At 39.5% G+C, this 27,248-nt stretch overlaps 1 protein-coding gene across 1 annotated transcript in view; it reads right to left on the bottom strand.

Moving 5' to 3' along the window:
• Positions 1-27,248, bottom strand: part of CNTNAP5 (contactin associated protein family member 5) — a 258,798-nt gene that overhangs the window by 89,102 nt on the left and 142,448 nt on the right. Inside the window, exons 11-12 of the mRNA XM_041473346.1 lie at positions 13,749-13,855; positions 660-779 (exon numbers count right to left, since the gene is read on the bottom strand). Of these exons, the coding sequence (XP_041329280.1) occupies positions 660-779; positions 13,749-13,855 (227 nt within the window). The remainder of the gene's footprint in view (positions 1-659; positions 780-13,748; positions 13,856-27,248) is intronic.

The following is a 27,248-nucleotide window of genomic DNA, read 5'->3' as shown; positions in this document are numbered from 1 at the left end:
GGTCTGTTCATTTGAAACAATTCTTATTTTAAACCTACGGAACTGTAAGGTTAAAAAGCCTCAACCAACAGGTCACCTTGCCAGGCTCTTGCTCTGCTACCCATCTCTTTGGTGTCCCCTCTCATAAGATCATCATGCATTCTCCTTCATACAAATACCAGGGACAATCAAGGTTTCCACTCCTTGGAATGCCAAAGGCAGCACACTTGTATGAAGGGATGTATTGCTGCCTGCATCAGCCTAGAAAGCTTTATAGACAGCTCAGTGAGAGGAGTTTAATAATAATTCCCAGATCTAGTATTCTAATAAAGCAGAGAAACCATTCAATTACCAAAGAATGGTTTGGATTCTAAGTTTATACTTCTTTAGTAAAAAACAAACATCTCATCAAAAGTTATGATTTTATGAAGTGCCCTTTATAAGGTGCAGACACTGTTGTATATATCACTTAGCAAGGCAAATCCTTCAAACTTATTTTAAAAATCACTTTTACATGGATCTTATTTAAGGAAACATCTCAAAGTGAAACCTCAGTTACAACTTCTCTGCTTCTTCCCCACTCCTGAGCTGTATTATTGACATCTCTATCATTTTATTAAGACCACCTCAAATCAAATTAGACCTGAGATCAAGCAGCCAAGTCAAGGTTGGGTCATTACCTGTAATATTGCAGAAAACACGGAGTGGTCCCAGTGGTCCACTTCCATCAGAATCGATGTAGAAGAAACCTGATGTCTTCCCTTGGTGTCGGTAAGCCTCGCAGGACTGCTCATAGACAGCTTCAAAAGAAAGAGAGAGTGACTGCTTCACAGCCAGAGCACAGACAGACATGTTTAATACATGAGTACTGCATTAATTGTTGCCATAACATACCCTGTTAGCACACAGCTGATTAGCATATGACATCTTACTGCATCTAGGCCTGAATCCATGCTCAAAATCACACATTTCTTTAACTAACTCCTTGAACCTAATTACAGGAACTTGCTTTATTTTGGATTAAAGTATGTAAATACTTAAATAAAGGGATATGAACTTTCAAATGTGACATATCTAGTTATGGGGTGGTACATACATTCACCATGTATGGTATTTCAAAGACATACCTACATATACACAGGTACACATGAATTACTACCTAGGCATGCACTTAAGTCTTGTCAACACAGAAGACAGATATTTTTGCCAGTCCTTACCTTCCCTGCAGGATAAGGTTAATAGGAAGCACTAAAGCCCCACCATAGTCTACTATCCAAATGAAATCCATTGTCCCTCAGCAGAAAAGCTCAAGCTCAGACATGGTCTCCATCCTACGTTAGGTTTTTATGCTTTAGACTTAATTTTATACAACCAACTCTTTCTCTCTGCTTATCAATGTTGTTCTCTTAGAGAACCAGTACTCATGAAAACCAAGTGGTTAATACAACAAGTACAGCAGGTCACCAAGAGCAACAAAAGAAGGAAAAACAGTCAATCAGTACAATCTTTGTATTGGAGGCATATTTTCAGGAAAGTTACAACTGTCACTTCATATGAGGCAAAGACAAAACTCACGCAGACAGGCAGTCCAGGAGTACCAGAAAGTCACATGTATGATCCTGGACCTTGAACAACAACCTTCAATCTCATTTCAGGAGAGTTGATTTATTTTCTCCCCACCTGCTTAAACATACCTGATTATACTGACAAAATTATTCTCCCTAAGAGTTTATAACTGCTGTGTTGAGGCTGTAAATACAACTGCAAATTTCCCAGTGCTTTTCATCTGAAAAGAACTCCGAGAGCTTTGCAGATTGCCAGCACGTCCTCACCATTCCTAAACACAATCCCTGCAGAAGACAGCAACTGCTTCACAGCAGCAGGAATAGCTCCTTACTCTCACTCCTGTGCACACATGGATTCACATCCCTCCTTTTCCCTCATTCCCCTAAAGAAACTTCTCTAATGAAACTTTCAAAAAGGCATATATGGTGAGCCCTGAAGCAGCCTTGTCTGAAGAATGCTGTAAGACAGTTCACCACTTATATCTTGGTCATTTCTTCTCTTCTGCCAAAAAAACAGAACCACAGTTCTAGAGGCTCTGGTCCAAACTGGTTATGGATTAAGTCTCACTGTTCAATCATTTGTACACTCACCAAAATATGCTTTTCCCTTGCACACTTCTTGCCTGACCAGACATCTTTAGCAGACAGAACATCCCTGAGTGTTAAACAAGCACAGCACTATCCTTCCCAGGGTCAAGAAGCTGCTTAAGGTACTCAGCACCTGATGAGACAGTGCCTTAATCAGCATCCATCCTATAATAAATAGAATTAAGAAAGCTTTTTCCTCACAGCCTGATGTATTCAAGCATGGTAGGAGGCCAGAAAAATCTCTAAATTCCCACTGTGATAGCTGGCCACGAACACATATTAAATGCAAGTTAAATAAAATCCCCAAACCAGAACCTATTCTTCCAGTGTTCACAACCTGAGGGCCTGACAGAGTCCCTGAGTTGCAGAAGTGCTGACAGAAGCAGTGGGCATATGGAGGTCAGGAGAGAGATGGTAACAGGCAATTAAGTAAGCAACCAAGGAATCATGGTTTGATCAATTTGCAAAGTTCTAAAACTGCAGTTCACTTTGTGAATTTGCTGTCATCATCGTTACAGGACACTTCATCTTGTCTCATTAGGGAATATGCCAATTGCTTCCTCTGAATTGTTTGCTGAAGTGTTTTTGAAGACAAAGAATAGCGAGAGGGGTAGAGACATAAAACAAATATGTTGTCAGTGAACTGGCACAGCAAATCTCAGTCTTCATCACAACTTGTTCTTTATAAGTGTTCTTCTTCTTCACTGTCATTTTGGCTGGAGCCCAGATCTACTTTTTTCAAATTAGTAAGGAAAGATGTGAAGATTCTGCCATTAATAATGTGGGCAGATTCAAACAGAGATTATCTACTCACCTTTAGATGGCCCCTATGTCACTGTAACTTTAGAGAAGAAAAAGGCTATATAGACCTAGAAATCAAGCTAAGAGTGCTCAACTGGTATAAATCTGAAAGGATACACAAGCTTCCAAAAAACTACAGTTACGTCTGCCAAAAGGAAATCCATCCTAGTATGTTTGCCCTCCAGTTATATGAGAAATCCAGCACTACATACTGGGAAGTAGCAGAAGAAATGGGAAAAGGCCATAAACCTCGAGCTCTAGCACGTAAAACATATTCCATCATGATTAGTGAAAAGCAGTTTTGGTGGGCAGTTTATTTTGTACACACACACACAGTTTCACATGCCTGTATCTATAGCACTTGGTACTGCACACTTCTAGACTACAAGCAGATGGGCCATTGATTTTAATTCTCTTTTCTGCTGGTTTTCCTATACAAAATGCATCAAGAAGAAAATTATTTTTGTTTTTCAGTCACTGGCAGATGCCCCTACAGACATTTTGAGTGCACCAACCACTCCAGGCTCTGCTCAACTCCTTTGTGGCCTGAGATGATTGTTTGCCTCAGAATAAAGTTATGCAATTCCATTTGCCGAAAAAGGCTCTATTATGCCAGTAACAACTTGAAGCCATCTTTATGGGTCCATGAAAGACAAGATCTCTTTTCAGTCATTATTCTCCTTTTGCAATCAAAAGTATCATATGAAAGTAAAAAACAGACAGTCAGCTGTGACTGTTAAGACCCCAGAACCTCAACTTTGAAAACTGCCTTCACATTTATGTTCTGTGTCAGGCCTCTCTGGTGTAGATGGAGTTTTGTTCATTTCGGGAATGCTAGGGAAACCATTATTGTAATTGTCATTAAAGTCACCAACCATTTAGCATGTAAGGCCCCACTTTCAAAAAGCAAGCACCAAAGGTAAAGATGGAACTGTTGACAGAAACACACATTTTAATGGCAAAGAGAATTTGTAGTAATGGTACCTTTTCAATAAAGCAGAGGTATTCATTAGTTCCATTCAGAGTAGAACCCACCACAAATTTTCAAACATTATTTTTACCAATATTTAAAAATGTTTAAGTAAATAAAAATCAAAATAAAAATTAGTGGGTTTATTCCTTTCCATAATGTATTTCAACAGTCTTTATACTTTTACTCCTTCAAATTTGTTTTCCTATTACAAAATGTTCACCCAAATGGGATTGAAACAACAAAAACAGCATTCTTGATAGGCAGTTCATGCAAAGCTTGTTTTCTCATTAAAATACTTTTTAAAAAGCGTAATTTCAAAAATGAAACCTTTAGCTTGTCTTTTGTCTCATAGAAGCAATATCAGCTGTCCTTCTCCAACCCTCACAGTTGTTTATTTTGCCGTTTGTTTCTTTCTTTGGCAAATTTTGATTAACACCAGCCACTGAAGATAAAATTATGCTTCCCAGCACCATTTGTTTCAGAGAGCCAGAAACACTGAAAATCCTAGTTTAGGACTTTGAGCCCCTGCTGTGTTTCCTCAGGCCCTTCTGGGTGAGCAGTTCTGCCAGCAGCAGTGGCACTGCAGTGGTACAGGCAGCAGGGTGGAGCAGAGCTGCATCCTGGCAGTGCTCCTCTGAAAGAGATGTCAGCAGCCCCATGAGCCCACACCACCCCCTGCAAGCTCAGCCTGGACCTCACAGGCAGGGATGGCTGGTAAAAGCATTAGGGTGAAGTACAGCACAAGGCAAGAAAACAGTGTACAAGGTATCACAGGGCTGTTGCTGATAACTGGCTACACCACCAAGACCAAACAAGAAACAACCTAACTCCAAGGTCACAGATTCAGTAAGGGACATGACATCAGAGATATCTGTTTTACTTGGTCAAAAGGATATCTTTTACTGTCTTTTTTTTTTTTTTTTTCTGCCAGAATCACTTGTAAGTTATAACATTGGATAGACCCTATGCTGACTACTTTGCTCTGTAAGGATTTTTTTAAAACGCTGCTCCTGTGTTTCACAAAGAAATCTAAAATGCTCCCAGAGCTGGCTGCTGAAAGTGATGCAGCCTGAGAGCCCCATTCTTTAGAGCAAGAGCTGCTTCTCTAAGTAAGTGCTGTGTTCTTGCCTACCTGCCAGGATGGGCTGTGCTGATGGTGTGCATTCACTGCACTGATAGAGTTCAAGGTATCTATCTCCCAGCCCCTTATAATCCTCTGTAAAACAACTATACCAATTTCTCCCTCAGACATCTTTTTCAGTCTCAAGTATCTCAAGCTGAACTAGCTTTTCAGATCAACAGCTCATCACATCAGAACATTCATTTATAGCACTGCTTTACTCACTGATCATAATGCCTATATTTTCCTTTAGTTCTCATTTTTCATCTTCCCAGGTGCTTAGGAAATAATTTGTCAAATTTTCATCAGCATTCACAGAATAAACACTTTATCCCTAGTCAGAGCAACATCCTAATTCTACATGTTTTTTTATATTTTCTGTGATATAAACATTCATAAACTAAAAAATCAAAACCATGGCTCTAAAATGTATACATCCCATGTTTTTTCAAGCCCCCACAGAAATATCCTAGTGAAACTCTAAATATTCACTTTGATTGGCCATGGTTCAAGCTACAGATCCATGATTCAGACTTCAGTGTCAGAAAAGCATTATCAGATTGTAATATCATTATAATAAAACCTTTTTTTGACCTTTTGTGTAAAAAACATCCAGAATTTCATTTCCTAATTTCTGCATCAAGACCCTTATGGCTAGTCAGCCACAGTCAGGTCTGAAAGGACTGGTGGTCACTCTTGGTTTGGGTCTGCAGTTGAAAACTCAGCCTTTATTCAATATGCTTCACAAGCCTGAAAGATTTTATATAAGAGAAATTGTGTCACTGTTCAGTTCTCTGAAGTACCTTGAACCTGATAATCCAACTGTTCTAATTACAGTCCTTAAACCAGAGGTGACTTTATCCCTGCCATAGCTGAAATCTATAACAGTACATGCCTAAGCACAAATATTTCCAAGGTCAAGTTTCCATTTTATTTCCAATAGGAAATCTTTTTTGTCCAGTTTTTCACAGACTGCCCCTTACTATACTGATATCTGGCTTCCAGTGTTACTTTTGCCCCATGCAGTTCACCTGCAGTCTCCATGGCAGCCCTTGCTAAGCACGGGCTTCCTGTTCCACTGTGGAGCTGCTCAGCAGATGAGCCTTTAGATGGTCTCAGTTCATAAGCTCTAGCTCTGTTTCCTTTGTCCTGATGTTCCTAACTTATGAAACCTCTGCTCTTTTTCAGGCCACTTTTTTGTTTTTTTCACCTCCAGTCCTACTTTGGCTAAAAAAGGAAAGGCCATTCTTTCACAAAGCCTTGAACTTCTGCAAATAACTGTTTGAGATCTTCTGTTCTCAAGGGGCAACATATTTAAAGCCCCCTCTCCTCAATGGGTGAATGAACCTGCTATTCACCCAGTAAGATGCACCTCTTACCCCACATTTAAAAATCCTGCTTGCTGTTGCACTCAATGTAAAGGTTACAATGACAATGTTCAGTTTTGCTGCTGGGAAGACCAGGCAAGGTAAACTTCTCTCTGCTGCACCCAGCAGCACATTACTAATGTAGATACCACCAAGAATGTAAATTTCCAAACAAAAAACAATTTGTTTGTTTTTTCCTCAGATGACACTGTCCTTTTCAGATTTAAGGGACACCAAGATAGCTTTCCTCAGAAAATAGAAGTAAACCTTAAAAATCCCTGTATTTTGTTCTGACTGCATTCCCAATTACTTTGGAAATTGATTTCATTGTATGAAATGTGAGCTAGGGACTCAGAATTTGAGCTGTACTAGTTATGATTACCAAAATGAATCCTGTAGTATTCCTGCTTCAAGATTAGATTCTCATAATCTAATAAAAGTAGCTGATAATTTTCAATTTCTCAGAGGGAGAGATAATTTTATGGTGATATAATAAATGAAATACATTAAAAGGACCTAAAGAACTTTAATTCTTTATTTCATTGGGAGGTGCTGACACTGTCCACTTCTCATCTAAAATGTACAAGCAGTGAGTTGCTTTTATCATCTCTAAAAATTTAAAAGTCATGAAAAAATGCAGACAGAATACTTGCAGCAACATTACTTCAGACTCATTTAATCATTTTGTAATTCTTTGCACCTTAGACTAGAAGAGTAATAATAACCCCTATAATGGTAATTACTATTGCATTCAGATGGGAGAACTTATGTACTGGTTAGACTGGAGAGGCCAGTAAGAGCTGGGGATTCTGCCAGGATATTCAACCAGCCACAGAATGACCTTGGGAAAACAGATACACACAAATGCTGAGCAGGCCAAATTAAGTATTCTCAACAAAATGCTCAGAGCTCTTGGAGGCAGATCAGAGATGACTATTTCAATCTCTGCTCAGGTACCTTAGGCCTGACAGATCTGCTCTTACAGACATGGAGTAATGAACAATGAACAAAAGATTTTTCTAAATAAAAAAGAAAGCAATTTGCAATGGCAGGTTTCTTATTTCAACAACAGAGGGATTAGAACAGCAATGAACTCAGGGAATGATCATCATTCTCACCCCTAAAATACCACTGTCTTGTTAAATGCCAGAAAAACGTACTCTCAAAACCTGGATTGTGACAGCTCTGCTCTTGACAGAATAATGCAGTCTCTGCTGTGACGTGCCTGGATGACAGACAGCTTATTTCTTCCTTTTTAGAATATGTACTTGCTCATCTGGTAAAGAATATGTTATTTCTATAGATAGAATTAAAATGCCTTTTAGCACAGCATCTCCTAAATGGATGTTCAGGAGAGATGCTCCCATTTCACCTGGTTGTCAGACAATCTCCTGCCATCCAAGCTTAGGCTTCCCCTTGACTTAGGCTAAGGTTGTGTCAAGCTATCCTCCCCTGTCACTTCCCTGCTGCGGCAGGAAGGCAGCTGTGACAATCACAGAGCCCAGGCTAGCGCTGGTGCAGGGTCACCTGCAAGCCCTGCTGCTGCAGGAGAGCAGCCAGGGAGACCCAGATCAGTGTAAGGGGAGTGCTGAAGGGACAGGAGTGACCAAAGAGGTGAAGGATGCTGTGCAAAGCTCAGTGTTTTGGTCTTGCTGCAAAGTCCCCACGTCCCTCAGGGGATGGTCACACCTGAGGATGGCTGGCTTCACACATGACTGAGTTCCCCACATGCTCCCTTCTGCAGAAAAGTCCCAAAGAGGAATATTCAGTGTGTGATTTACAAGGAAATCTCAAGCAAAGGGAAAAACTTTTTTTAAATGAACACCACTGAAGGGAAAGCATTAATAACACAGTAACTTATTACAAATAAACAACGAAAATTCATATTCCAAAGGCATGGTGTGAAAAAAAATATGCAGGAACACCAAGTACAAAACTGAAGGTTTGATATGAATATTAAATGTGTTTTCTCTAGTCAAAGAAAACCAGTGTGTTTAAGCACACATGGAAAAAAGCTGTTCAAGAACCTCAGACAGGAAAATTGGCTACTCAGGACATGCAAATTGCCCTACCACACTCACTAGTAGGCATCTTTCAGACTGAAACTCTCAAAACCTCATTTTCCCATCCAGCAAACTGTACACATCTCCCTACCTTGGAACACAGGAGAATTACCAAACCCCCAGCTGGCATTTTAAGATGCAGCTCCAGTACTGCTAACAATCTGGCTGAAGCTATATTAAGCTTTTCAGATAAGAAAAATGATATATGCAGTAAGCATATTAACATTAAAAATACACTTTCAAAGCCTGAAGTTATGTTAAGTTTATGCCAGATCAATGACTATATGACATTTCTATTATTGGATGACTCTTTCCTCCAGCAATTACCTAGGCCAGTAAGACATATGCCTGTATATGTGAGATAGATCACATACCAAAGCAAATACCCAGAATTAAATTACATTCTGTTAATTATCACCTTGCAAAGCTTTGGGACATGTTGACAACCCCAAAATATGAGGAATTAATTAATTATTTTATATTTCTCAACATATTTTATATCAATGTTCAGCACTCTTTGGAATTAAAAAATTTGTGCAAGACTAAAAACTACCGGAAAACTATCATAAATAAAAATAATAGAAATACAGAAGAGCAAGATGAAGCTTTCTAAAGGACTAGGATAACTCACAAAAAGATAAGATTACTAATCAGTATCTTGCAATAAAGTTATACTATTCTGTATCTCAGGGCCACTTTACACTAGTCTGCTGCTCTTACTATCACATGATAATTACAAGAATTAATAATATGAGAGGAATGACCACGCAGCTTTTGAACTATGCGCTTTCAATTAATACATATCAATTTATATGTATGTATACAGATATATAAAAATTAAGATCTGTTATTCACTTACCTAAGTTTCCCCTGTCTCTCTTCTCACCTATAATTCTGACATACCTTCACCTGCCTACTCTATGTCTAAGCGAGGACAGCCTCCCCGTACAGATGACAGACTTCAGAGGTGGTCCATGAACTTCCCATGGACAGCTAGCTCACAGTGAGATTAGTTAAGCTCTGAAAGCAGCTCACACTCCTTTTTACATATAGAGAGACCAGACAACTATCTTAACATGGACGTCACATTACCAAGATAGCAAAAGACAGATTAACTGAATCCCACCCAGGCCTTTTCCCAAGCTGTGTACTAACATCAGTGTTTGTATCTAAAGGAGGAAAAGAGAAAATTAACATTACATTACCATCTGCTTGCTGCGGTTCACACGTGTAATGGATCCTCTCCTATCTGGATTTTATCAGACTACTGCAATACCTGACAGATCAGCAGGTTACTCACCACACCGGAGAAATTGGGAAAGTATCTATCACTAAAAGGCTTCAGCCGAGCTCCTCTTCCAATCTATCTAAATGCAAGCTATGTGAAGCCCATTTAAAAGATAAAGCAAAAAGGAAAACCATGCATTTTAGAGATTGAAACACGATTGTATCCTCAAAGCACTGTCTCAGCTACAGATAAGCTCAAGTAGCAATAAGTTTCAAAAGAAAGAGCCCACACAATCTCAGTAGACGATATAGATCACATACCTTTTAATATATCTGCAAATTGGATCCTGTTTCCAACAGAGATGGAGAAACTAAGGCACAGTAAAACTCTTATACAATTAAATGTAAATCACCAACAGCTGGCTTTATATCATATAGTGTTATTCCATGACTCCTGTTTTTCCCAAACTATGGGCAGTGAAATGGGCATCTGGAGATAGTCAGCAGCAGTTCTACATATACCATCAAATTGCACATCCACGTGCATTTGTGAGAGCAAGGCAGAGAATGTGCTTTGGGGTTCCACAGCTATAGAGAGTATAGAGACAGAAACACCAGTGTTTGTCAGTGCTGTGACTAGCCAGAGAGAAGATGTGAATTGCACTGGGAGATGTAATGATGAGAGGCAAATCCAAAAGGGGGAAAAAACCCCATAGCCAAAACAAAACACAACAAAAATAAAATACTTGGAAGGCATTAATAACATTCCATGTGGCAGCTAGCAAAGGAGGATTAACTGTGACTGAACAAAAAAATGTGTTTATGCATCAGGCAATAAGCTTTGCAAGAAACTACCTGCTAGGAAACACTGGGACGAGTGAAACCCAGAAAACATATACAGATTTTACTTGCATTTACATTTAAGTTCAGAGAAGAGGAGAATGGAAGCAGGATCAGATGACACTTCAGTGTGAAACCTGTCTGCCACAAAATAAGGCTTTAATGGGACAGGACCACCCTTTTCAGTAGTGGACCCTTATCTGGACCAGGAAGATTGCCAAACATCCTGTGACAGTTGAGGAGCTTTTGGGATCAGAAGGGGTTTGGAGTGAACAGAAGGACACCTGAGGTTTGCAGGCAAGTTGCTGCCTCCAATAAGATTATATTAAGGCCATGTCTAGAGCCAGGTAGTTCTTTCCATGTATCTTCAGAGGCATGCTTTTGCTTCATGCACACATCTTGAATTTCAACTACACATTTTCAGACATGCCAGACACAATTTTGTCCCACATATCTGACACGGTCTTGCAAACACTGTCCCAGCTGTGTCTTCTATCAACTTACTGTTCTTTTCTGACACTCTCTAATTCCCTTATGTTGCATCAAATGCAAACTATTTATCTTTGCTTTTCATGGCACATTTCCAACCTCTTTACCTGTCATGACTCTGACATTTGCCTTGTCAAAAATGTCAAACTCCTCTGGTCATAGCCTTATATTTTTCAAACAAGCACATTATTGCTTTCTCCCATGCCACTAAGCACTCCATTTCTTCCTCTTTTTAATCTCTACCTTATGACTATTTTGCTATAAGAAAGCCTAGAAATAATTATGCACCTGGTAGACTGAAACTGCCACCTGTAATGCTGATGAAGCCTTTCTAGCATTCCATCACCTGTGCCAGCATGTTTTTATACCCTCAGAAACTTAACTGCAATCTTTTTGGAGAAGAGATAGTATGTATTGTTAGCTGTTGCTCACAGCAGGATCCTTCATGGTCTGTGAATATTTGGAACTAAAAACAAGACTGCTTATATACTAACCATAAAATGTATTTCAATACTTCATATTTGATGACAGCAAGTTAGGGGCAATTTCTCTCAAGATCTCAGTTCTTAAAATGGTAAGATCTCCCAGTCTGAGTTGGCAAGACATAAACCAATTAAATCTGGCTTGCAGATGCATGCCATGCAGTTCTTCCAAAAAGCATGACAAAGAATGGGTCTTTTTATTGTTTTCAACCAGTGGCACCCACATTTTACCATACCAAAATGAGGTAAAACCTATGGTGATGTAACTCAGACCAAAAAGAAATCCAGGCAACACTGAAAAAATTCTGTTTTGCTTGCAGCAGATTGCCAGCTAAATCTTTCCCTTGCTGCTGCATGGATTTGGGTCTGAAGGGCAGTTTAATAAAAGAAATAGCCTCTCCAAAGTGGTATAAGTTCAATTTCAGGCCTGTCAGCATCAGTGCTCTAGAAAAATAAAAATCTCTTGAGGTAATGTTTCAAACCATACGAAATTAGGTGTTTTACTTTGAGACAACTACACTGAATTACATGATTGGAGAGTTTCCTATACATTGAGGATATTCTGGAGTTATGCTGTGATCAAATCTGTGCCTTTCATTCACCTGCTGAAAGGTACTCCTGCACATGAACCACTATCAGCTGAAAGTGATAACGTCTCTTGTTCTGCAAGTTTCGTATCACCAGTCTGCTTTTGCCCACCAGCTTTGAGTTGGTTTCACTGCATATTTCAAATAGATGAATGGATTTCTCCAGACTAATGTTGCTGTTTATCAGCACCGCTTGGCTCACAGGGTAGCTGGCTCCACAATCTAGCTGGAATCAAATTAGCTGTTGATAAATCAGCTGTAAGTAAGCTGAGCAGCTGAATAGCTGTACATCACAGGTGTGCACAGCTTAACACAAGAGCTTCCTGAGAAACTTTTCAGAGTAGTTTCATGTCAGTGAACCTTAAATAACTGCAGTTATGTATGTGTCTTTGAAGGGCAGACATGAGTTGACAGATGCAGGAGGCTTCACTAGCTCCATGGTAGTGTCTGTGGAAAAGACATGGTAGTGTCTGGTAGTGTCTAGAAAGCTCGTCATGAACCAGCTCTCTGTGGTATGAGATGGTCTCCTTTGGACGGAAGCCACACTGAGCTGGCACAGACACAGTGAGCTTCAGGCCCCAAGCTAATATGACAGAACAGATATAGCCCAGAGCTGAGTGTCCCTAATCACCTTTGACAGTCAATAGTGACAGTTCTCTTCCTTCCCCAAGGAGCCTCTCCCTTCTCACCACCTGATTTGGCCACCTAGCTCTGGACCAGTCATCAGCTGGTGTAAATACTCTGCTATGGCCTTATGAGCTTTGAACAGTTGTTTTGGAACAACAGAAGCAATGGACAGAAAGTAAGCCCTCTTTTTAAAACTATAAAGTCAGCCTTTCCTTCCCTCTCTTCATCTAGCTTGGCGTGATTTCCACACAAAACCCTTGGCTTCCTTTTTGTTCACAATGTAGAGTTCAGGTGACAAATCTATGAACAGATCTCTCAACAGAATCTCTTGTCAGTTGCATACCCCACAAATGCTTTCACTGTTAACTAGCAAACCATTAAAGTCTCCAAAATGACAGGATGGTTGCCAATATTCTCAGCTTCAAACCACTAAGTACCTTTTCTTCTCTTTGGCTTTTTAGTTAAACAGGGGGAAAAAAATCCATCTCACCAATGCCATCCTATCTGCGGTCCAAGTGCTCATCAAGCATCCAGAGTGGTTACAGTTGTATTCCTGGAATTGTTATTCTTAGGTTTTTTCTCTTTATTTCCTTTGTTAGAACTGGAAATTTACCTTCATTTTCTATTTTTCCTTTTTGTCATTATGAAGAGGCTTTATTATGGCTTTTCCTTTCTCTATTTTTTACCAGAATTCACAGTATTTTGTGCCTCTACTGTTTGATGGGGGTTTTTTAACCTTTAAAACACCTTAATATTCTTTTTGCTGTGGATTTCAGTAGCTGAATGTTTATATACTCTTGTTAATAGTAGCAGCCCAAAACATAGTTCAGCAAAATTTCAAAATCATAAACTGTCAGAAACTGGGTTCTTGCTACATGGACTTTCATACAATCTAAAAACAAAGCCCAGCGTGGTAAAATTGACTTAAAGCACCAAATACAGATTAAAATCAGCAAGACAAATTCTACTAAATGTCTAATGACCACTGTAATTATGATAAGGATGTAATACAAGTGAAAACTGAACGTGGGTTTACTTACAGTTGTGACAGGTGGCTCCCATGTAGCCTGTATTGTTACAGTCACAGTAAAAGGTGCTCCAGGACTGGGAGCATTTTCCTCCATGCTCACAGTAGTTGGGTAAACATCTAAATTGAGACATTAAAAATGCAATTAATTATAAATATTTCTGCAAAAATAATGTGCTGGGGAAAAAAAAAAAATCAAAACCAACAGAACTGTCTCAACTCCTCATTCAGGCAAGAGCTTCCTAGGGCTGAAATCACTGTGTAATGAAAGAATTATTTCTTTCTCTGTGATTCACATCCAAGCACTGAAGAAAACAACATTTAAGCAATCCAGAAGATAAGTAAATATCACTCTAAATAAAAACATACCGCTTGTTAGAAATTAAAGTGTCATGAACTTTCTGACTACAGAGCAAGACAAGTAGCAGGTGAAAATGCTATTGAAATCTTGTTCCAAATGAGAATCCCCTGCTCTTTGATTGAACAGGCACCACTGTTATCAAAATTAGGCTAAGTTACATTTGTGGTAACACTAACAGCATGCAAATCTCTAAAGTGAGAGGAAAAATATGCCTCAATTATGAGTTCTGTACTCTCTTCCTCATTTTGGTTGGTGTGCCTCTAAAGTATTATTGTGAAACAAATTATTAAAAGAAGAAAGAAGCACAACAGCATGCAGCTTAGGAAATGAACAGAAATAAAAGCTGTGGGAGATAAATTCAATCTCCAGGACAAGAAGTGAATGCTGATCTGAACTCCCCTGGTATAAACGTAGGCAGTGCAATGGAGTTACACCAGCTTAAATGGAAACAGATTGTTCTCTTATTTGTCTTTTTTTCCTCTCTTTTCCCCCCTCTTACTGTATATTAATCTCTTTTACACAGTATGTCTGACTTCTGAAAAATAAGTAACTTGTTTATACTGCTGATTCAATTGTGATGGGTGGGTGGAGAGGAAACAGGCAATCAATTTATCCTTTACACTACAGAACTCCATCAGGATTTGCTTTGCTGTAATTTGAGCCTCAAAACTCTTTATGTGCCCAGATCTTTCCAGGGTGTTAGTGTGAAATCACTGATGCTACCTTGATTTTTTTCTAGCTGAAGATGTGGTTTTATTGCAGTTCATCTTACCCTTAGGAAATTTTTTTGCATTCAAGTATGTATATTGCCGTTAGCAGTGGCTTTCAATCTGTTTCTTCTAGATTACTTACAATTAAAACCCATTCCATGCAAGCAAGCAGAAAACCTGTATGTCACTGTCATCTTCACCAGCCTTCTGAGCCTCATCAGCCAAATTTTCATCAATTTGCTTGAGTCCAAGGCTGTTTGGAGCTGCCAAACCTTGACAAGCCAAAGGAACCTGTTCATGTGCCCAGAGGCCTGTCAGAACAATCTCCTGTCCTCAATATGCTCTGTGCTCATTCATACAAACTTACATCTATTCATCTCTATCAGTGAGCCTAAGATTCATTCCAGAACACAGGTTCACTGGATCACTATTTATACTATAAGATTATAAAGGCCATATTAAAATATTAACATGAAAGATTATTTCTATTAATGCTTGCTCAATTACTGCAGTAATTACTTATTATCCAAATATGAGAGAAATAAGGAATTCAAGAAGAAAGTATGTTATTTATAACTATTTGCAAAATCTTTTAAAACATTTCTAAGATATATTGGTCTTATAAAAATCATTGTCATGGCTTCTATTAATCATTAAGCTCAAATACAAAAGGAGGAGAGAGGATGAGAATTGCATTCCTAGTTTTCTAGCTCTCCAGGAAGTTATTTCCACTGCTATCCTGTTTCTAAAACAAGAAAGAAACAAAGGGGAAGGTCAAAACCTCTGGGTTTGCCCTACCCTTATAAGGCATGAATTCTGAGAAGGGATGAGATTTTGGCTTTTAATGGGCAATCATCTATCAGTCCAACAGCCTGCTGGTGCAGTGAGAGCCCCACCAGCCCCTCTGCCATCACACCTACTCCTGGCAATACTGAAATGAGATTTAAAGCTTTGGGTCGACGCTGGAGAGAGCAGGAGCAGCCTTCTGGGATGGTGCTGTGTGGTGTGCCCTGCACCCTGCTGTGCCCTGCAGGACCCTGCCAGCCACCTGAACCAGCAGCTCCCTCCCAGAGCCAAAGCACAGGGGCACAACAGCTCTCTGGTGGTACATGTGAATTTCCCCTGTGGGAGCACATTTACTCATATTTGTACTTTGGTGGTCCCTGCCCTTGCCCTCAGCACACTGCCTTTAATTGCACCTGCTGTTTAGTGATAAACATTCCTTTATGTCACCTGTACAGCAGCAGTTTTATTCACATCACAGGGAGGCTGGTGAGAAGAAACATATGATGTTAATAGAGTTCTTTGGAGAAATAAAAAGAATAGTGCTGTGTTATTAGCATAACTTATATCATCAGTGTAATGGACAAATATGCTTTTTGCCTACTTTAAACTACCTTTTGTTAATTAACCCAATGCAGTAGAGCTAATTACTAATCATTTCTGGTTTGCCAAAGGCCTGTATTAGAGGCTTAGCCACATTTATTCCCTTGAAACAGTTTCCTTTTAAAGACTTTACAAAGTTGAAGGTCACTTCTTACTTCTACTTGTCTTACAAATGCAAACACTTTTCCTTCTCCCAACAATGCACAAAATGCAAGTCTAACAATGTCAGCCTTTAATGATATTCATAAATTCAGAATTAAATCTTTTTTTATTCCTTAGTCTATTTGCTTTAATTAACACCAACTGCATTGATCTTGTTTTTGGTCAGATAACTAACCCTTCTAAGAGCTTATGAAACATGTTTCTTTGCAACTCTAATAATTGCCATAATCCCATTTTAGCTGAGCAGTTGTGTCTTTATTAGAAGCAAAATTTTTCCTAATTGTGAGAGAACTCAAAATTAAAGAAATAGCTACAATTAAAATTAATCAAGGCATGGATAAATTGCAGATTGTTGCATTTGTGAACTGTCCTACATCTTCATGTTGAAGGATTTAAACACATGTAATTTAAAATACATATTAATATTTGCATTCTAGTAGAAACAAACACTTTCAGCAAAAAAATGCAGTGGTATCACAGAACATTTCATGGACAAAAATTTGCATCAGACAGCCCCTGACCTATTTGTAATTGAGACGAACAAACAGCTCAACTCAATTTTTGCAAGCAACGTAAATGAGACACTTGAAAATTTATGAATTTGCCTAAGAAAGCTTGTGACAGACCAGGGACTCTGATCTTCCCCATTTATTCGTATAATAAATATCACAGTGGAAAATTATTATTTAAAAAAAAATAACTGAAGCAAATAAATTTTTCCCTCATTGAGCCAAGCTGGAAAATGCACAGTTTAGCCATCTAAGTGAGCAATGTGCAGAGCCTGCACAAAAGCCTTCACTGTCCTTGGATCAAACATTCACCTCCAAAACTGTAGGTGTGCCTCCTTTCAAATCAAAGGACAAACTGCACAGACATTAGTGGGGAGAAATCTGGGCCTTTGATGGGAATGATGAAGAAATAACAATGGCAAAATTACTTGAGTGGGAAGGCTGAAGGAGCTCTATGCATTTGATGTTACACTTGACTGGAAATAAACCCAGCGTACTTTCAATAAGCACCTCTAAGATTTTGTTGTAGTCAGCACAATACATTCAGCACTACCCTCGATTGCTCCCAAGTAAAGAGGAAGGAAAGGGAACCATCACGGAGAGAAAGAAAAAAGGAACACATCCCCTAAATATCAAGACTGTATATATACATAATTTTTAGATGAGCACTGAGTCCCTAAATTCAGTAATGCTGTAACAAAAAAAGCACATGAAATTTTGGAAGACTATCTATCAATAATGCATAGTTTTAAATATTGTATCAAATTCATTTTATTTCAGCATGTTTTCCTCTTTACAGCCAGCAGCTATTTAATTTATAATTAACAAAATTTAACATTAAAAGAGATGACTTCATTTAGTGGGCATATATGTCTGATGAAACTCAGGGTGTTGCTGTATCAGACTATATTTTGCTTTAGTGAAATGGTGTCTTTCGACTAAACTCAATAGATTGAGGCCAATTGCAACAACATGGATTTCAGCCCTGCTGTGCTGAGCCGTAAATCTGGGAAACTCCTTGCCAAAGGTTATTTTGGATACAAGAAATGGCTTCAAGGGGAGACCAGACAATCATTTTGAAGAGAAATTTAGCAATGCTACCAGACAGACAATGTGTAACAACTTCAGAGCTTTACCAAGGGGAAAACTAATGAAGAACTGAGAGCATCAGAAAAAATATTGCAAAAGCACATCCCACTCTTATTTTGCCCTGGATGTTCTTTTGTGGTAAAATGGTGGGCTAGGTGTCCTTAACTAAAGGAAGAAAAAAAACCTACCAGAACCAGAGGAAGAGAGAGAAAGTGTGTAAAAGCAATACTACAGCGGGCTGCAAAAGAATTAACATTCTTCAGACCTCTGGTTTTCCTCAGCAGACATTTCCTCCTCATCACCACACATTCCAAATTCTCCTTCCTCTTTCAACTTTAGAAAACGGGCCAACAATTTATTAAAATGTCTTGTGGCATTCTTTATTTTTTAAGTCATCTACGTTTTCTTTCCTGAATTTATTATGTTATGAAAACACATGGAGTACAAAGAGTATAAATAGTGTGAACAGACAATTCCACTTTTCCATGAGGGAAATCAGCTAGTCTATCCTACTGAACTGATGCAAAAAACAAGCAAAACAAAACCAAAAAAACTCAATAGTTTACAACAAAGGTAGGTTTTTCTTCTTTGCGAGATTTGCAAAACTTGATGACAGAACTTTTAAAATATATTATTGTTTGCACTGGTGGTCACCTTGGTTCTCACCCTGCACTTGCATACCACTGTGAGACCAGCATTTAAAAGATCTGAACACTGATGCCAACAGCCCTTGGGCATGTGAGTAGCACAGAACTGTGGAAGAGGTTGTGCTGGGACTGGCACTAGTGAAGGAAAAGCCTGTTATCTGTGCCTTAGATAAAACGCATTTTTTTTAAGGTTTGATTGCTTTGTTGTTAGAACACCTACATTTTTAATATAGGTAAATGTGCTGACAGTTTGGCTTAGCATCAGCAGAAAGGATTTTATATAAATAAATTTGAAAAAGAAAAAAGGGAAACAAATAAACCATCCTGTACAGACAGCTGTTCCATTTAGAATTCATCATTTTACAAAGCAAAAGCAGAAAAGCCATCTGCAAAAATCAAACAAACAAAGAAAGATATGATATTATATTCTACTTGCATCCCCATATCTGGCCTTTAATTTACCATGGCATTGCACATCCCATGGATCTTTACTCTAAAGGAAGAGCAACGGCAGAAAACTCTATTCAGGTTCGTCCCAAACTCAATTCCACACTCAAATGAGATTTCAAAAGCTAATAAATTAGCCCCTTACCTACTTTAAAACTGCATTCTTTCTCCACATGGGCCTCATTCAGGACAAATCCCTTCTCCCACCCTAGTGAGAAGCCCCTGCACTCACAGGGACATAACTAACTTTGTCCAATTTCAGCACCTTTCCACATGTAGAAGTCACTGCAGTTATGAGAAGGCATTCACCCTGCTCCAACTAATTTTTTATCTACCCTTGACAGGATTTACTGAATGATACTGACGAATCTGAAGCATCTGTCTTTATTTTGCTCTGTAACACAGCACTTATACAGACTAGTGAACACTTCATGGGCCTGGATTGTCATTTTCTGCAGCTGGTATTGCATGTATGAAACAAGAACAGGGAAAACACAATTAAGGAAGGGCAAGCAAAACCAACTGATGGCATTATCCAAATAATCTGAGCATTCCTTTTCGTTCTCATTAAAGAAACACAAAGCCTAGAAAATTGCCCTCTCCTCAGAGATAACATTTTCCACTGTAACTGCCTATATTTTTTATGGGAATTTGCTTTGTACAAATATTTTCTTGTTGTCTATCACAGAGCAAGAGCATATGACAGTGTGAAGATCATATCCCAGTCCAAGAGCAGGAAACTGTGCTATATGGTTTGATTACACTTCATTGTCAATCAGCCCTTAAGCTATTGGAGAGGAGCTCTGCCACTACCTGTATTATTCAGCTGCTTTAAACATTAGAATAGATATGAGGAGATGAGGGAATGCTCCTCAGAATTGCAGGGATTTTAATTCCAACACCCAGGCTTTAGATGCCTGTGGGTCTGAATTTTTTAAATCTTGCTCTGCTTTTTTGCATCCTGTCCTTCCATCTTAAAACCTGTGTGGAATTGAGAGGATTTACAAGATCACACTTCAAATTATACCTATAAGGGTGTAATTCCAGTAATTTAGTTCCATTAGTTAGCATGTCTAATTTGTGATATAGGTGTATACTTTAGGGAACCACCCAAGAGACTGTTCAACCCTCCCAGAACAGCATTTCCTCTTCCATTTTTATTACTATTTTCTTCACTGTATAGTGATCATTACAAGGAATTAAGTCATTAAGATACATTTTTCCCTTCTTCGTTTCCCACCATGTAATACAGCTAGGGTTTAAGATATCTTCCCCTTTCCATTTCCACATTCATTTTCCATTCCCCAAACCCCATTCCAGTGTCCTGCTTTGGGTTTAGTACAGAGGACGTAGAAAAAACCCAGAATTTCTCTAAGGGCAATATGATGAAAAAGAAAGGCACGTTTCTAACAATATCCTAATGTTTGCTGAACAAGCACAAAGCAAAGTGGTTTACAATGTATCACACACACGAAAGGGAAACTTTTTGAAAACTTTTTGAAAACTTTTTCCCATTTTCCTTAATTCATATATAAACTAGAAGAAGACATGAAACTTCAGTAGCCCTGAGCTATTTGTCCACTGAATCCTAAAACAGGCTAAAGAGACAAAAGATAAAAGGAAAATTTTCACTCACAGGACTGAAGTCACCTATTTGAGGTGAAACAAAACATCAGAAGAACTACTTATCTGGACCATCAGATCCCTACAGCTAGCCAGGACTAGCTGCCTCCTGCAGCATCTAAAGGAAAAAAATCTAGATCTGGGTATTCCAGCATCTGAAGGTGTGCAGTCCAAATGCTTTGTTTTGGCTGAGGATGGAGACATAGTTGGACAATTCTCAAACCAAACTTGGGATTTATGCAAAATCAGAAACATTTTGAAAAAGGACACAGCATCCCCTCTTATGTCTTCAGCTTATTCCAGCTTTGATCACCATCCAAATTCAAGAAATGTGATGTAAAAACATCCCACTCATTGCTATAAAAGCAAGAAGGGAAAATGTAAGAGGATTTCCTGCAAAGAGAAAGTAATATGCACTATAAAATAATTGTCATTTCTGCAGAGAAGGCACTAAATACTGAGAACAGGAAAAATTATAGAGAATGAAAAGAATGGTTACCAAACTGGGGGTTGGGGTTTTCTTATTCTTTCTGCAATGCACTGCAGATATTTATGTGGGGTTAAATGTGATACTAAATGCTTGATTTTTTAATCCCAGCCTGGGACTCTAACAAAAAAATTAAAATTCATTGGCCATAATTAGCCAGAGTATTTTTTCACTTGCATGGCCAAGCTAGGGGGTGAAAGGATCATATGAAGTTTGGCTTCTGCTGCAAGGCATACATTCAATCTAAAAGGAGAGTTAAGAAATATAAAAAACCACTATGCTTTTATCGGATTTATCCTAACACCCTTCACCTGCAATAGTAATTAATTTCCCAAAGGCCCATTTTGACAGTACAACACAAGAAACAATGTTAAATTCAGCACTAAAAGTAAAGGAAGAAAAAGTAAAAAAAAATATTCTTTCTTAGAAGCAAAAATTGATAATAAAATATAACAGAATCTACAAAGGAAAAGGCATAAGGCAGGTTTAAAAAGGTCAGCTCTATTTAGCTAGGAAAAAGAATACTTTAAGCTAATTTATTTAGAAAATACTATTTTCACAGATAAATTCACAGAAGAATTTTCACAGATAAAACTGGGGTATGGTTAAAGAATAGGGACTAAGCACACTATTAGTGCTCCACAACTGAAGCAGTTGAAGGAAGCCAACTCATGAATCAACTCCATATATTTCTCCCTAAAGAAGTAAAACTGTAGAGGCCAATCTCATCACAGTGACTATTATGGATATCACATGCCCCTCTCTCCATTTGGATTTGCTGGGAGAATTGGAATATGCAGATGAATCTTGGTTTAATGAGGATGGTATCATCAGTGTGTGCCCGTGTTCTGCTCACTGATGCTACAGAGATGGGACCCTGCCAGGATTCAGAAGAAAGTATCTGGAGTCAGGTTTGTGCCCCTCATGGCACATCACTGGAATTCCCAGGATGTCCTGCAAGACGCACCCTCCGTCTTCATCTGCTAAGGTGAATTCAACAGGAATATTTTTTCCCTCTCTCTCTCCCCCAGGTCACTTAAGGGAACTGAAGTCCCTGGTGTTGTCCTTGACAAGTACTGTCAGTATTTGCTACAGCAAGGGCAAGGTGCCAGCCAAGTAAAAATAGGACAACCCAGGCAGAGCTTCATCAGCGCAAAATCAACATGAGCTGCAGCAATCAGATTAAAGTACCTCAGCAGCTGTAGGCAGGGAGAGCAACACATCCATTATCTATGCAAACTTGTGAACCTGAGCCTAAAGAAAAGCAGGATCTGGCTACCCTCATAGTTCCTTTATGGATAATGACAGGCTTAACACATAACAGGCTTTCTTAATCCGAAGACAAGCCAGTCCAATGTATTCAAGTGCAAATCACATACAGAATTTATGACAATAAAACAATGGGCGTACAACATCGTGCTTCTCCATCCGCTTCAGCCTCACCTCTGTCCAGGGAAACTGTCACCAAAAAGTCCATCACTTCAAGGTATTTCAATTCTGGCAGGATTGACAGAATCTTGAAATTTTAGACTTTTTAACAGAGTTTTCTCTGTCACCGGGCAACAAAAATACCTCATCCTTTGTGATGGGGGCTGAGGACTTAAACAACATGAAGGGAACCAATGTCATCATTATGGGTGTGTTCCAACAGTATTTGCCTCAAAAGCCTGATGAATGCAAACATTTGTCCAGCACGACCTTGAGGGGTAAAAGAGGCTATTTCCATATGAGTTGCCAGTTCAAAGGAAAAAGAGACCACTTCTCTACACACAACAGCTCTTCAGCACAAGTTACCCCAACAGCAATGCCTCCTAAGCACTTTTCCTTATAAAGTTTGCAGGAGCTGGTAGGGGAAACCACACCAGATCTCACCTGTTTATATACACACACAGAGTGCAAGAACTCCTGCAAATGGAATTTTCTTCTCTGACACTAACACTGCAAAGCAGTCTGTCCCACTGCATTCAAGAAGTGCATCAGATTAATCAAGCCACGCCTTCAGGCTCCAGGCAACACTGCAGCCCTGGTTGCTGTATTCCAAGGGGTCCATCTGTGGTAAGAGCAGCCAGCTCTGCTCAGCCCTAAGGGAGCATCTGTGCGTATGATGAAGGACTGGGGATTCAATGCATTTCTGGACTGAGGTCTAATGATTTTCTGGCACGTTTTCCTAATAACCATGGCAACTCTTGAGCTGCAATATCTCTTGAGCCCACACTCCTGCATCTATTCTCTGAACAGGATGCCAACCACAGCAAACAACCAACTCAGCTTCAGGACTGGAGCTAGTATTTCTAGTCACAAAATCTGGCATTCGAGCCAATTGCTGAATGGGAAATCCCAGAGCTTCTCAACTCTGTGGCCAAATTCTCAGCATCTGCATATTTGTTTTCCTACCCATTTCATTTATTTTTAAATGAGAGGCAGACTGAATTTTCCCCAGGCTATGCCTTCCATTGTTGGCCCACACACAGACAGACCCACACGCCCACTATTTCAACTAACACAAAAGAAGAGAAAACAAAGTGCAGAACGTATTAGTACTTAGCAAAATGCACACTGAGATTCAAATGTACTTTGAGATTAGCATAGCTATGATGCAATATATTTTGTTTTTGAACAACAGAGGTACAGAGAGATGCATACAATGAAAACAATGTTTTAGAAACAGTGAGGGACTTGGACTTCCTAGTCCTAAGTTTATCACCTCCCTCCAGACTTGCTTCAGATCAACAGTGTCTCTCCTTCAATTTCCTTACTCTGACAGTGTAAGTAAGCAAAAATGCTGATAAAATAAGTTCAAAAGCATCTCACTGAACACTTTGCCAGCTTCTAGCTATCTGTGGCTTATGAATTCATGTACATCTTACTACCTCTTTCCTTTACATTTGACCTCTACAGTATCTAACAACATCCAATTTGATGTTGTGTAAGATTTGAACTTGTGAGAAACTGCACATTCTTGTTTATTATTCCCCTCCTTCCTGTTGCTCCTCATCACACAACCCTGCCCAGCTCTCTCTTCTCCAGGCTGAAGAGTCCAAACCTATTTCATCTCTCCTTGCAGAGAAGAGTTTGTAGCATGCCAAAGAACAGAGTGTCAGTTTTAGAAACAGCCATGAGAGCTGAATGACAGACTTAGAGACTGTGGAGTCAGAGCTGCACACAGCACCTCCTCTGAGTGGCACAGAGAGGACACACTTCCTGCAAAGGGCTGGTCAGGCCAAGAAGGAGGTCGGTGAATACATCCAACTGGATTTGCATTTCATCTTTTAGCAACTAAAACAGAGGGTTGTGAAGGGATCCATACAGAGCTGTTATCTTGATTTACTAGGGGGAAGATATTTCTGGAGTTCTCCAGTGGCTCAGTCCCTGCCTTCTCTAAACTTCTCACTCTCATTTACATCACATCTGAAAGAGGGACAGGCACCTCCAAGAAGTCAGAGGACCTCAAGAAAACAGAGGGACAAGTAGAAGGGAATCAGGTTATTTTTCAACAAAGAAAATAATACCACTGACCATAATGGAGTTTAACCACTATTCTAGACATAATAAAATTTGCAAAAGAGATATCCCAAAAAACCCCAGAGCAAAAAATTCTGCAATCACATAGCTTTCTTCTGAGTTGTAAAAATGAATAATGTGTTTACTAGAAGCAAAAAGAGCAAATCAGGACATATGAATAGGATCTGCCGCTCCTTTTCTCCCATTTCATATATATCTATATCTATCTGTATATATCAGTTTATTAAACAAAAAACAAACATAACTTTGGGCTACACAGTCCCTACTCATAGCTGTAGCACTGCCTTAGATTGTCTAAGAGATGCATTGACTAAAATGAGTTTTCTCACAGGTCTGAGACTTTGTGAGCTGAATTCCTGAAACATTTTTCCCATGTTTATGCTGGTGTTTTTTTTTTTTGGTTTTTTTTTTTTTTTCATTTGTGCATTGTTATTGTTGACATTTTAGAACCCCCAAAGCAAGAACAAGGCACAGCTGTTCCACCTGCAGGAAAAGCCTGAGCGAATGCAACATGCAACAGCGCTGGAAGGAACTTGGAAGATCACTCAGTCCATGCTCACACCCCAAGGCAGGATCACCCACACCCATGTTCATTATTTCTCACAGACTCATCTAACTTTTCCTAAAGCCTTCCAGTGACAGAGGCTTGACAGTCACCTCAGGCAGTCTGTGCCACAGCAGCTCTCCTACACATCCTGGGCAGAAAGGATGAATATTCGCATCAGTGCTGCAGCAGCCTTTGAGTACCTAAGACCATTATGCTGCCTCCCCTCAGCAATCTTTTCTTATTAAAGAATTCAGTCAATTTGAGCTTTGTCAGGTTTGGTGCTGTGACCACTTCCCTGGGGAGCCTGTTCCAGTGTCCAAAAACCCTCTGGGTGAACAACTTTTTTCTACCTTCCAACCTAAACCTCCTCTGATGTAACTGCAGGCCATTCCCTCAGGCCTGTCACAGATCACCACCACAGAGAAGAGATCAGCACTGGCCCCTCCTCTAGCCCTCACTAGAAGTTGTAACCGAGTGAGGTCTCCCCGCAGTCTCAGGCTGAACAGACCAAGTGCCCTCAGCTGCTCCTCACACAGCTTCCCTTCAAGGCCCTTCACCATCTTCATTGCCCCTTTGGATGCTCTCTAACAGTTTGATATCTTTCTCACATTGCAGTGCCCAAAGCTGTCCCCAGGGCTGCAGGTGAGGCTGCCCCAGTGCAGAGCAGAGCTGGACAATCCCCTCCCTTGCCTGGCTGGCAATGCTCTTCCTGATGCCCAGCACAGGGCTGGCCCTCCTGGCTGCCAGGACACCACTGACTCGTGTTTAATTTGCCATCGGCCAGGATCCCCCAGGACTCCCTTTCTGTGACACTGGTCTCCAGCATCTCATTCCCCAGTCTGTCCATACATCCAGGGTTGCCCCATCCCAGGTGCAGAATCCAGCATTTCCCCTTGTTGAACTTCATGCAACTGGTGATTGCCAGGCCCTCTTATCTGTCAAGGCTCTCCGCAGGGCCTCTCTGCCCTTGAGAGGGTCAGCAGCTCCTCCAGTTTTGTATTGTGTGTGAACTTGCCCAGAATCCCTTCCAGTCCTACGTCCAAATCATTGATGAAGATGTTGAAGAGTACAGGGCCAGCATGCCATTGGATTTCCTGGCCACCTAGGCACCCTCTGGCTTGTCCAACCTCCCAAGTCCTTCATTACATCACTCATAACTTTTTTTTTGTTTGTGTAATTGATATATTCAACAAGAAAGGTGGCATTATGTAAAACAATCCCACTCTTATTATGTTTGGATCTTTGCCCTAAATAATTTTATGGTATGACCACAGACTAATGCTTGTCATCCTTGGGACACTAAAGAGAAGGAAGATATTTTCAGTAGTATCACCACATTGCACTTAGCCTTGACTTGGTGACAATGAAGGCACTGGAGATGTCCCACAGCATCTCCGCATCATACCAAAAGAGTTCTCTTTTGTTTCAACATACATTTATTTACACAAAGTGCTTTTAAATGGTCCACTCGATCTTAAATAATCTGTTTTTCCAAGAAAACAGCTAAATTCTCTCTCTCAGTTCCTAGGAAAGATGATATTTTGCTTCCTTTTGTAAAATTAGCTGCATCTTTTTCCATTCTATCTTGGAATGGTAGAATTCCATTTACCACTTCAGACACACCAAATATGAAATTCACATTCCCCTGAATTCAGCCATCATTAAATGTGGAAAGAGATTTGATCAGCCAAGTCAGTAATTTCTCCATATAAATTAACAAAAATGAACATACAAAGATGAGCACCAAGGTCTTGCATCACAAACGTTTTGCCCACTTATCAAAAGACTGCAGCTCCAGCAGGCTGATCCCTCCTACAGGAAGGAATAATGGAAATCAGCCATCAACTTCATCACACAAAAAACAAAAAAAAAAAAAAAAAAAAAAACAAACAAACAAACAAAAAAATCCCCAAAAACAAATTACAGAACCTCCTATTCTACATACTAACTTCAAAGTACACATTTGCATATATGATTCAGAAATATTTAGACACTAAAAATCCACAACAAACAAAAGAGATTT

This window comes from Pyrgilauda ruficollis, unplaced genomic scaffold (assembly GCF_017590135.1).
Source record: "Pyrgilauda ruficollis isolate IOZ18807 unplaced genomic scaffold, ASM1759013v1 scaffold3, whole genome shotgun sequence".
NCBI classification, from domain to species: Eukaryota; Metazoa; Chordata; class Aves; order Passeriformes; family Passeridae; genus Pyrgilauda; species Pyrgilauda ruficollis.
Note: the sequence above shows the minus strand (reverse complement) of the source record. Positions and strands in the feature narration are given on the sequence as shown.